The 12,698-nt window shown below is 49.3% G+C and overlaps 1 protein-coding gene across 2 annotated transcripts in view; it reads right to left on the reverse strand.

Moving 5' to 3' along the window:
- Window positions 1-12,698, reverse strand: part of PLEKHM2 (pleckstrin homology and RUN domain containing M2) — a 33,402-nt gene that overhangs the window by 17,701 nt on the left and 3,003 nt on the right. The window contains exons 2-7 of one of the 2 annotated variants that reach the window (XM_079986852.1): window positions 6,602-6,708; window positions 5,139-5,248; window positions 3,809-3,908; window positions 2,969-3,056; window positions 1,816-2,002; window positions 618-677 (exon numbers count right to left, since the gene is read on the reverse strand). In XM_079986852.1, coding sequence (XP_079842978.1) covers window positions 618-677; window positions 1,816-2,002; window positions 2,969-3,056; window positions 3,809-3,908; window positions 5,139-5,248; window positions 6,602-6,708 — 652 coding nt within the window. The remainder of the gene's footprint in view (window positions 1-617; window positions 678-1,815; window positions 2,003-2,968; window positions 3,057-3,808; window positions 3,909-5,138; window positions 5,249-6,601; window positions 6,709-12,698) is intronic. The other variant, XM_079986853.1, reaches the window with a different exon arrangement.

The raw sequence follows: 12,698 nt of genomic DNA on the forward strand, positions 1-12,698 counted from the left end.
CTGTGAGGAGGAGGAGGCGGCGGCGGCACAGAGTCCGAGGCAGCCCATAAAGAGGGAGAGCAGAGCAAAGAGATGGGCCGGCTTAAAAAAATGAGGCTGCCAATGGGGAAAGGGGGGTTGGTGGCAATCAAGTAAGTGATGGCTTCTTTCAGGTCTTTCCCATGCACTGTTGGAACAGAGAAAGCGGTTAGTGGCCCGGGAGAAGGGAGAAGGTGATCACCGACGCCTGTGCAGAAAAAGAGGGTTTGGAAGGCTTGTTAATCTGGAGACGAGGAGGACACCCAGCATCTCATGCTGCCAGAGACAAAGCCACAGAACGAGGAAGGATGTTAAAGACACTCAGGGCTGGCCCCACCGGGAGGGGGGGGGGGAGGGCCAGCGAGGTGGAGAGCCCTTGATTCCCAAAGTGCCGCAGCACCCAGTGCCAAGCCCTTGTTTACCCCACAAGGAACGGCGGAGGGAGGGACTTCACACTCTTCTGAGCCATTGGTTCCCCCTAGGGGTGCCAAGCGGCTTTAGGGACCCATGGCGGGGCATGCAAGCAAGCTCTGACGAAGGAAACAAAAGCGGCACAGAGAGAGAGCACGGCTACAGAGAAGCGGGCGAGCTCGTCGCACCTTCCCAGGCTGTGGTGGGCATGGACGGCACTGCAGGGAACACATCTCCAAAATCATAATCTACAAAACGAGGGATAAAAAAGGAGGGTTAGAAATGGAGGCTGAAGGAAGGGGTGGGGAATAAATGGCCAGTAGTGTGTGCAAGGGGGGCATCAAGGGGGGTGCTAATTCATTGCTCTTATTATTTATATCCCACCTTTTTTCTCCAAAGAGCTCTAGAATGGTATACATGGTTTGCCTCCTCCTCATTTAATGGCAACAACAACCCTGCGAGGTAGGTTGGGCTGAGAGGAAGTGACCCTGAGCTTCATGACCAGGCAGAGATTCAAACCCTGCTCTCCCAGGCCCTAGTCTGACAATCTGTCCACTACATCATGCTGGTTCTTCCCAGCAGCACAGGTGTACGTATGGGGCAGAGAGGTGGGGAACTGTGGCTGGATTATACCACTCCAGGCTGCGGGTGGGGGGGGGAGGTGCCAGTTTCCAAATGCTCCCCCAAATACAAAACTTCCAGAAAGGAAACGCCATCATCGCCAGCAACAAACACGGCAGTTTACCAGGGAGGAATATTCAAGTTCGGTCTACTCCTTAGTTGTGCCTGCCTTCTATACCTTTGGGTCTGTTCCTGCTTGCTTGTTCGTTTTTTGAATGCAAGAGGGCATTAAAAAAGTGGTTCCCCTGACTGGCTCTCAGATGTGGTACAGTCCAGTCTAGCACCTTGAGACTACCCAGTTCATTCTACAGCACAGGCAGATGAGGCTTAACCAGCATCAGGTGGGGAGAAAACCGTGCACACCCCCAGCATGACATTTTCAAATACCTTATTAAACATACCACTCCAAGTACTCCATTCATGTGTCTCCAAGAGGAAGCCTTTTAGGCCATGGAGAGACCTGGCTGCAGGTAACTCCCCCACCCTGGGTTTTGCCCACGAAGACAGGGAGATGTCACCCACGCTCTGGGTCTCCAGCACAGAGGGCTGGAATACCCTACTAGCAAAATCACTCACGCTCCCTCCCCTTCTCTCTGCAGAGAAACAGCACCACTACTAGATACCCAAACTGGATTAACTCTCTGTGCCTTCGCCCCAAACTGATGTTTTGTGAGCGAGGAGGGATTTCTGCCTGCAGACTTCAGGCACTGTGCACCAATCGCCTGGCCTCCTCCAGCCCTGTTCAAACACTTGCACCCCACTTACCCTCGCTGGAGGGGGCAATGGCACTGTCGTCCCATTCCAGGTTGGTGGAGGTGACGGAATTGAAGGAGTTGAGGGAGAGGCTGTCTGAGCCATGGACTGAGCTGGGCAGGCGGTCCTCGAAGTCCAGCAGGTACTGAGGCTTGTAGTAATCTGGCATGTAGGGCGCCAGGTCCAGGTAAGGGGCATCCTGGAAGGGCCAGGGAAAAACCTGGGGTTACTGTTCATCTAGGGAATGGAGAAACCCACCTCCTGACCTGCCTCCCCTAAGGAGCCCCTGCTGGCAGCACAGCTGGCTGCTCACTGCTGCCATCATCCTCCTTCCAGGCACCACCTCTCTTAGGGCACCTGCATGTGGCCAGCTGCCTCCAAGCACTGCAGAGAACTGGAGCCACAGTCATGCCAGCGCTCGGAGGGCTGCTTACTAAGGAAGAACAAGAGGGGGTAACTTGACTAGGGAGAAGTCTCAGTACCCAGAGCCCTGGGAGAGGCATCTTTGTGGGAAAAGGGTCTGCTTGCAGGCTCCTTGACACTGATGCGCCTGGTTGGCAAATTAATTGAAAAAGGCTCGCCACTGAAACTCAGGACACACCTCAAGGCACCTAAGGAATAAAAGGAAGGCAAAATGCTGCTCCTCTTTGGTCCAGACTAAATCAGAAGGCTGTAGCGAAAGGGGTTTGAACAGCCAATGTAATGAAGGGGTCCCTCTTGAGTCTCTCTCTCTCCCCCCTGCCAGCCCAGTAAATCACTTTCCACACAGGGCTCTTAGTCCTAGTGTCTAGCAAAGTACTTCTTAAATGCTGCTAATGTAATACAGAAGAAGCAAGGGCCTTTCAAAATGGGGGAAAAAATCAATGCAGCATCTTTATTTGGCCGTAGATGCAGGAAATTGAAGGGTAGGGCAGGAGGTGGATTAAGCTTTCCTTGTGGCACCAACAAGATGCTGCAACTCAAAAGGAGGAATGGAAATTTCCGTGCGTGTATTCTAAGCCTGATGGAAGTTGTGCTGCCAAAGACTGGGGTAGTCAAATGGGGGCCAGGGGGATTGAAAAATACAGGGCAGGTTTGCATCAAGAGTTTGTTCTTTGCTGCTTCTATGTGTGTGTGTGTGTGTGTCTCTCCGCTACTCTCCAGCAAGAGGAGAAGATTTGCTCACCAGGTCCAAATCAAAGCGGATGAACTCCAAACCAGAGACCAGCGTGAGGAAGAGGGTCAAATGATGGTGGCTGCAGACAAGAGCGTTCCTGTGGGAGAGAGAAGTTGAAGCAGGTCATCCAAGAACCCAGAGGTTTCATGGCCCACCCAGGTAAAAACAAAGCCCAACCTCTTCCCATCTGATCTTTCCCTTCCTTCTGCAATCCAAAAAGACAAATTCTGCAAGTTCAGCAAGGAAGAAAAGATTGAAAAGGCTTCCATTTAATATTCCAAGTCACATAAGCAGATCTGTCTGTTCGGACTCCTTGCAACATCATTGAAGAAAAATATGTTGGTTTTCCGGAAAATTTTGAATCAGAAAGTTTTCTTTGTCTGGTATTCTGAACTGAACTGTGTTACACTGTTGTAAACATTTTCCTTTTGCGGGTCTTGTTTAAATAAAATCATTAAGTTTTTATTTAAAAAAAGAAAAGAGAAGAGAAGTCTTCTGGCACCCTCAGCCAAATGGAATCTGAATTAGTGTGTTTATTTGAATTTCATTTAGAAAATGAAAGTAAGTCACCCATGCTAACGATATGTACCGTTTAAACTTTTTCCCAATAACCCAAAGTCTGTTTAACTGCAATATTCAATTAGGTGGGGACACCCAATAATGTAAACTTTGTGTGTTTTCTATGGTGCATTCAAGAAGACGATTTACTTAAGAAACCAGTAAAGTGGAATAGTTGTATGTATTTTAAAACATGCCGACTCAACAGTTTGCACTTCCCTTACACAGTTTGAATATTAAGGGTGGGGGGAAGCGCAGCTTGTGCCTTCTCCATCCCAGTGCCAGACTCACTTGACGTAGTACTTGTGCAGCAGACTCAGGTTCTCCTGGAAGAGGCGCAGGTAGCTTTCCAGGGAGTTCTCATTGAGGGCCAGGTACAGCCATGCTCGGCCTGCAAGAGGGGAGGGCGGAAAAGGAGAGGGCTTTACGGGCACTGCTTGAGGGGTAGGCAAGCTCCCACCCGCCAAGGCTAAATGTCAAGAGCAATGCACAGGCTTTGGGTAATGCCTCCGAGATGTCATCATGAGACAATGCTCAGCTGCTGCCAAGAGGTGCTGGGAAGCGATGCCCTGCTCCTTAACCTCAGGTTGCAGGACAAGACAGCTTTTTCTGTATTACACAAGGCCAAGCCCATCAAATGTCCCAGGATTAAGCCCTTTTGAAAAAGGTGCCAGCCTTAAATCAGCCCCTGCTTTAACCAGCAAAACACTACGGGATCAGAGCATCCTTGCCCCTGTTAAGGAACCTGGTTCTGTACAAAGCTGGCAGCCTGGCGAAGATCTCAGTGCAGCTCAGAAGCTTGCATGTCCTTGTGTCAGCAGAGAGGGGTCTAGGGAACACAAATTCCCCTCCCTGTCCCAACGTATTTCAGAGTCAACACAACATGGTTACAGTAGGCCTGGGGAGTGCCTGGATGGAGGACCCCTGTGAGGAGGAGGACTGTGGAACCAGCCAATGGCCTGGCAGCTGGAAGACTGGATCAGTCCTTTGGCTAGGAGCCCAAAGGGAGCAACAGCTTAGAACAGGATATGTGTTTCATTCATTTCAGAGTGTTTATATTATCTCGTTCTACAGTAAAGAAAGCAACAACGGCAGTGCTCAGGGCAGATTTAAAACCCCCCCGAAACAACAGCAATACAGCATTAAAAATAATAATAAAATACCACAGGAAAAGAGTTAACAGCTAAAATAACTGGAGTAGAGCCATTTAAAATCCAGAATTGTAGCCAATGCTAGCCCTACTCGGGGGTAAACCTGTCAAAGTTAAGGAACATAACTACTTTAGGTTTTTTAATTTAAATGAGTCTCCTCTGAGTAGGACTAGGACAATTCCTAACTGGGCAAATTAAAAGTTAGCTTAAATAAAAGCGTCTTATCTGAGTGGTGGAAGGCAGGCAGGGAGGGGCCAAAGGAACCCCCTGAAGGACAGAGTTCCTTAGTTTCTCTCCTGCATCCTGAGTGCGCTAGTCCTGGCAGGAGCCAGGATGCAAAGGAGAGGTTTGTCTTCAGATTCTAGGGCACAGGTTGGGTTTAAGTTGAACCAGAAAACAGGTAACACAAACACTATGCCACATTACATCCCGGGAAGGCGGTTGCCAGCCAGGCTCTGGCCCGCACTTACTGCGCCCCAAGTTGGTGGCCACATGCTCCAGGACCTCAATCTGCTCAATGGCTTCTCGGCGAGTGAAATGGACCACCAGGACCCAGTAGCCCGAAGGGAGATCTTGCAGCCTGTGGAAACGGAGGAGTAAAAACAGGGTGATGGAGGACAGCCACTGTGTCAAGGCCTCGGCCTCAGAGCTGTTTAACAGCCCAGCCTGCAATATGAATATTATTTATCTGTGTAGCTGGAGCCATTACAAAAAAATAATAATACACAAAGCAGAATAAAATACATTACACAGTTACAATAATTATTGAAACCAGGCATTCTGTCAGACAAGAGTTTGCTCCCCTGAAGAATTTAACTCATCACCCCAGCAAACTTTTCTCTTTAAAATGGGCACTCTAAAGGCAAAACAGGTCACTTTTCCCGAATTGTAAGGGTGACCAGCCACAAAGCCTGGAAGACACATGGAATTCCTTTCATTGCCTCCGCAGCCCCAGAAAAAATGTTCAGGAGAGATCCAGCCCAGACCCAAAATATCTAACTCAACTTGCTCATGAATGGACTCCAGGTACCACCTCTCACCTTATAAGAACACCAGAGGAGCTTAGCTGCTGGATCAGGCCAAAAGCCTATCAAGACAAGCATTCTGCCCCGCAGCAGCCAATCTGGCGTCTCCAGGAGGCTCACAGGCAGCGCGTGAGCACAACGGCCCCATGGCTGTTCCCCACCAGCTGGCATTCAGATGGCCTGCCATCTCTGATATTGGAGGAAGACTGTGGCTGCAGTAGCTAGCAATTCCACTGATAGCCCCCCCTTCCCCTCGATGAATTTCTGCCCAAGGTGGGGTCCATCACCACCTCTGGGGCAGCAAGTTCCACAGCTCAGCTCTGTTAGAACTCATAAGCTGCTGCTGCTTCCTGCTTGCCCTGAATCTCTCACCTTCTGCGGGATCTGAAAAGCTTTCCCTTGCCCACTTTCTCCACGCCTCTATCCCATCTCTCCACCTTTCTCCCTCCTTACACTAGCAAGTCCCAAACATAGCGACCTCTCTTCACAGGGGAGCTGCTCCATCGGTCATTTGGCTTTTTGTTTTCAGATCCTGTCTGGGGGGTGGTGGTGAGAACCGTACGTCGTACTGTGAGTGAAGTTGCACCTTAGATCTGTAGAAGCGCACTGAGATATTGGCGACTTTAACATCTGCCTGGCAGTTTTTCCTGCCTGAAGCTGGCAGGGCTTTTACGCCTAGCCTGTTGCTTTAAGAGAAAATGCTCACCAGTTCTCTCGTAAAGTGGGCCGAACAAGGAAGGGGGGTACGGTAAGAGCCCTTCCCAAGTGCCACTCAAACAAGCCGGGTTCTTAATTCACCAAGTGTTTCTTCGCCTTTGCAACATTTTCAAAGAGAGGAGTGGCACTGGGGGTTGGGAATATTTTCAGCACCGAACTGGAAAGTGGTTAGGAAGGCCTGGCTGCCTTACCCATACAGCAGCGCATGGTCAAGGTGCTCGCAGAGCCTCTGCAGGACCTTGTCGTGGTTCCTGATGGCCGGGGTTTCATCCTCGCAGGCGGCGAAGTAGCTTTGCAGCTAAGGATGAGAGAAAAAGAAAAAAACATGTCAGTGAATGAGTTTTGGGGGAGAGCATTCTGCCTTGTAGAATTACAGAACGGTAGAGCCAGAAGGTAGCAATGCAGGAATCGCGACACCCCAGAGGGGTCCAGGGGGCAAGCACCTAGGAGCTCAGATGCCTCTCAAGGGCTCAAAAGGCTTTTCCCAGCCCTGCCTGAAGATGATGATGAAGAAGAAGAAGAAGAAGAAGAATAGTAGTTTGGATTTGATATCCCACTTTATCACTACCCACAGGAGTCTCAAAGCGGCTAACATTCTCCTTTCCCTTCCTCCCCCACAACGAACACTCTGTGAGGCGAGTGGGGCTAAGAGACCTCAGAGATGTGTGACTAGCCCAAGGTCACTCAGCAGCTGCAGGTGGAGGAGCGGAGATGCGAACCCGGTTCACTAGATTACGAGTCCACTGCTCTTAACCACTACACCACACTGGCTCTGCTGACGGGGATTGAACCTGGGGCCTTCTGCTTGCAAGGCAGGTGCTCTGGCCGTGAGCTATTTCCTGCAGGTGACAAGAGGGGTCCAACAGTGCAGCAAGCGGGGGTGGGGGGCCAGGGAGATATTTATTGTGGGTACCTTCCATCAGCACCACCTCTGTATGCCTGCTAGGATACAGTTGTGTACACAGACAGTTCTCCTGGCCAATCAGACGCACAGAGCAAGGTGGGAGGGACATTTTCTCGCTAAGCCAGGGTTCCCAGCCTCGCCAGTTTTGGGAGGGACACCCAAGCAATGCGCTGCCTCAGCTGAATGAGGCTCCTGCGACGAGCTGATTGGATCGCAGGGAGAGCCTGGGGCAGGAGAGGCAACACCCCATAGCTCCCGTCGCTCATTTTGCAATTGCTCACTCAAGGGGTGTGTCCCAAAGTGTACCTGCACAGAAGCTCTCCAGCAGAGACTGCAAGGAGGGGAGGGGGACGCAAGGAAGAGCTGCTCCTGGCCTGGAGGGGGTTGGCCTGGCTGCCTCTTGGAGCTCTGCCCCCTAGGGGCTAATGGCAGCAAGTGCAAGGGAAGCAACACGGAGGACACACAGGGAAGGGGGCTTGGCGGCAGAGCAGCTGCTAAGCATGCCAAAGGTCCCAGGCCCTGGCAGCGTCTCCCCTGCTTGAAACCCTGGGGAGCCACTGAAACTAAAGGACTGAAGTTAATCATAGTTATTAATTCCAATGGATCTACTCTGAATAAATGTTAATTGGATACAACCCTTTCTTTCCCAACCATAAAGGAAATCTCAGAGTCCAACCGCACTACTGGCTCTAGGCCTGGCCCCAGTACAGCAATACCCACTGTACCACACTATCACACCCTTGGTGTGGATGCAGAACAGCCCCCAAGCGGTGTTCAAAACTAGTCATTTTGCACCTGGCTATCGGTCACTTGCGTCAAGTGAAGATACCTGGGCACCAGGATGGTGCCTGACTTCTCCACCATCTGGAGGTGCATGCCTGGGAATCATTGTATCTGGACTGTTTCCACACACTAATGCCCCAACCTGTAGAATTCAATCAGTTACATTCTATCTGCACAATAAGAATGAATTTTAGGAGCCAAAATGCTTTTTCTGGAAAAGGAGCAGTGAACAATGATATAGTTAATTGTTGTTGCTTGTCTTCACTTCCTCCACCCCACTGCCCTGCTCACAGTTGTGAAGAATATTCTTATGTTACAAATGTCTGTGTAACCATTAAAAAAAAGAGGTTGGAACAGGCCAATATATGTTGACTGTCCCTGGATCAATTGACTTTTCTTCTTTAAGTTCTCAGCGTTCTATACCTGGTTCATGGTTGCCATCTGAACTAGCCAGAATTAATCACAGTCAGTCCATCATTTGAAAAATAAGACTTCAAAGCCTCCTGGCCCAAAAATGGCAACTAAACATCCTGTGTTGGTGACTAACTTTGGTTTAAGGAGCCATTCGGCACCTAGTTTATATATATGACTTTCTCACACTGCACCCAATGGGGTAAAAACTGCATGTTCTGGTAAAAAGACCTGCTCCGGGGGGCTGAAAAATCCCGACCAGCAGGAAAGGCAGGAAGCTGGACCTCCCTCCCTGATCAAGGTGTCGATTCACGTGTCAACTGGATATCCTGCCAAGCAGTACTTGACTGATCAGGTTCTGCCCCAGCTGATGCCACCAAGCAAAGCTGACCCATAAGGTGACAGGGCAAAAATTCCTCCTGTGGGAATGCTGGTCTGGTGAGTCACAGAGCTATTTATAAACCCTTTGACAAGCAAAACAAACGGCGTCCATGTTTAAGAGACACCCATGTGATTGCCCAAGCGCATTCACAGGCAGGACACACAAACAGAGAGAGGGCCGTAAACAGACGCCTGGCTGAGATGTTCGGCTTGAACCCGGCTGACCATTCAGAGCTGATGGAAAATACCCCCATGACAAGAGGGTCAGTCCCAGCCTTCCCTGCCATATGGAGTGCTGAGGGGCCTACTGCTCTGTGGAATACTTTTCATGAACACCTAGTCCCTAACTGGGGGTGGGGTGGGGCCCACAACTGCTCAGACCAGGAGGGAAGCAGTGTCTCTGCAACGTCCATACGTCCCCAGGGCAGAGGGCTGGTATCTCATGCTTTGCATGCAGAAGGCCCCAGATAGGAGCAAAATGCCTCTCTCTGCCGGATACCCTGGAGAGCTGCTGCCAGTCAGAGCAGGCGACACTGAACTAGATGGATCAATGAATCAACACCAGATAACTCAGCTTGCCATCCTCCTGCTCTGTGGGCACAGGGGGCCACATGGGATGGGGGTGATGCCCACCAGAGACCCTTTCATGGCAACTCTGAGCCAGTTTCTTCAGCGCTCGGCTGCCAGCGCTGGGCAGATTCCAAAGACTGGAACAAGTCCAGAAAGGCAGCGGCTGGTGCAGCTCATGAGCTGAGCAGACTGAGACTGACGCAAAGCATATGACTGCTCCTTCAAGGACGGAACAACCACTTCACAAAGGACGGAGTGGGGGGTTGCAGGGAGGCCATAGATCCCCTGCCATGCGGCAAAATCCTGGAAAGCACACTAAGAGAGGGCCCTGCAGAGAGGAGGAGGACTGTGGCTTGCTCACTGAAACCCCCCTAGAGGAAAGGGGCTCCCCACTTAAGCGGCTGGCTGGCTGCAGCCAACTTCTGCAAACTGGCCCTTGTACTGATGTGAAACTTGTCGAGAGAGGAAGGAGGGAATGTGCTTTTGACAGCATTCTCTGCTCACGGCAACAGCTGGAGGAAACTCTGCTGATGGTAACGCGGGAGCTGGAAAGTTGCTCTTCTCCATTTCGTTCTTTCGGTGGCCATTTGGGTCCTGCTCTACAGGCAGTACCTGGGGGCCCAGTCAGATCTCAGAGCTGATCACACAGCAGCCCTCCTCACTTTCGCTGCCTGGATGCCAACGTTTGCCCCTTCCCTGGCCACATGCCATGCCAGACTGGCCGCAGGCTGCAGGAGACAAGGAAGGACAACAGCTCCCTCTTCCAGCTCCCAGCCTTGGCCTCCCTCCTCCTGTGCCCAGCAACCAACACAGCCAACAGCTGCTCTGCTCCTACAAGGGGACACTCTCAGCACCTTTCTCCTACTCCTCTGCATCACAGATCTTCCATGCACCTGCTGGTGGCTGCCTGACACAGCACCCAACGCACAAGCTACACAGTCTGGCACCGGTGGGAAACTCTTGTTTTATAAAGCAGCCCAGTAGTTGTTAAACATAGAAGACCATGTTCCTGCCACTGAAGCTCAGGACCCTTTGGCTGAACTTCATCAATGGATTTACCTGATATGCAGCTGTTCCCCATTCACCTCAAAGAAAGAAATCAAGCCTTTAATACCACTCTTCATTGGAAATTCCTAGGGCTGAGATGAGCTGCAGCAGCCCCCTCCCCAGGGGATTGTGTTTCTTGCTGAAACGACAGTTTCCAGGAGTTGCATTCCACGTTAGTCCTCCTCAGAGTAGGCCCACTGAAATTAGTGGGTGCGACTATCTTGGGGTCATTGATTTTAATGGGTTGACACTGAGTAGGACTTACCTGGATACCACCCCAGGGTGCTTTAGGAAAGCCCACAAAAGGTTAGCACATATGCAATGGCAAAGACCACAACTCTTGCCAAAGAATTTTGCAATACTCCTTCACGCACCCACTGCATTATGCCACCCACTTTCAAACAAGAGGGATGAAGGAGTTGCAGCAATGCTCTCCTCCCAGGGTGGAGTTAGGGAACATTTGGGCATCTTATAAAATTAAACCTAGGCCCATCATCTGATTAACTAGTTTATGAAATGTATATTCCACCCTTCCCTCACAAATGAGCCCCGGGTGATGCGATCTTACAAGTACGAACTCATGGAGACCCAATTTTATGAGGAAAAAACTACCGGACAGCAATTTATGAAAGTTTTGGGGTCTCTACCTGCTTCCTTCAGAATTTTGGAAAGGAGTTTACAGGGTTTTTGCATTTTCTCCGCTTTGCAGCCACAGGGAGAAAGCAGGTGGGCATGGCCAAAACAACCACATGGGCCAAATGGGGAGGTCTGGTAGGCCGCAGGCTGGAGATTCCCCAACCCAGCACTAGAGTTTATGCAATATTTCGTGTTGAGTGGGAAGAACCAGCCATGAAATACTGGCAATTTGTGCAACTGCTGTGGGACAAGTGGAAATGGATTTGCCTGGGGAAGACAGGAGCGGTTATGTGGAGCAAGGGGCTGATGGAGGGTGGAGGAGTTGAGCGAGTGAGAGGGGAAGAGAAGATGAAAGCAAGTCTGAAGACATCTCCTTGCTGGTATCTAGGGTGCACTGCTAACTGATTGCTTTAAACGGTTTTAAGTTGTGATTACTTTATGTTGCGTGTTACGCTATCTAACTGGAGCTATCAAAGAGGACCGTGTAGAAACAGTGACTAACCTACCAACAATGGCTAAGGTGTTCATTATGTACTTTCAGAAGAAACCACCACTGTCCTGCCTGCATTGGACTGGTTTTTAATAGAATCTGAGACATCCCGATGACGCCAAAATGAACATATTGTTCCTGGATGTGGAAAGGACTAAAGTTGAGCATAATATCTGCAGCATCCTGGAATAACAGATGTCAGGGCAATAGTAGCCTTATGAATGCACACACACAGTTATCTGAACATTTTAAATATTTGCATTGTACAGGTGTATCTCTGCTTTGAATATTGCTGTTTGACGCCAAAGAAGGATAGAACTTTCTTTATGTATGCTACAACAGCAGCAATAATACTGATTGCAAAGTACTGGAAGACACAAGATCTACCCACCCGGGAAGAATGGCAGATGAAGGTGATGGACTACATGGAACTGGCGGAAATGACTGGCAGAATCCGAGACCAGGGAGAAGAGTCGGTGGAAGAAGATTGGAAGAAATTTAAAGATTATCTACAGAAATATTGTAGATCTTTAGCAGAAATGTTATAAAGAAATAAGTATAATAGATTGTAACTGGATCAAAGGAAAAAATAATGTTAGAATTGGTTAAGTTAAATGATAGGACAGAAGGTTGAGGAAGATGGAAAGGATTTGCTGAAACAATTAATCGAAGTGGAATACAAAAAAAGGGAGGTGTGAGGAGGTCGCTGAAACAAGTAAAAGAAAGTTAACAATTGAAAGTATAGGTTGTGTTTCTTTTTTCGTTTCTTTTTAATTCTTTTTGTTTTATTTTTGTCATGTATATGTAATATTTTTGTTATTGTATTGTAATGTATGGTTTTGTTATGTTTAACTTTTTTTCTTTTTCCTTTCTGTGACTTTCAAAACTTTAAAAAATATTATTTAAAAAAAAATGAATATTGCTGTTTGACTACACATATATACAGTACGTATATCACAAAGGGTAAGTTGCTTTTTGTTACTGTTTTGTAAACCACTGTAAGAGTCTCCAGTTTAGGATTACGGCTGGGCAATATCTGGTTTTCAACATTGTGATATGTCACCAG

Source organism: Podarcis cretensis, assembly GCF_951804945.1.
Source record: "Podarcis cretensis genome assembly, chromosome: 8".
NCBI classification, from domain to species: domain Eukaryota; kingdom Metazoa; phylum Chordata; class Lepidosauria; order Squamata; family Lacertidae; genus Podarcis; species Podarcis cretensis.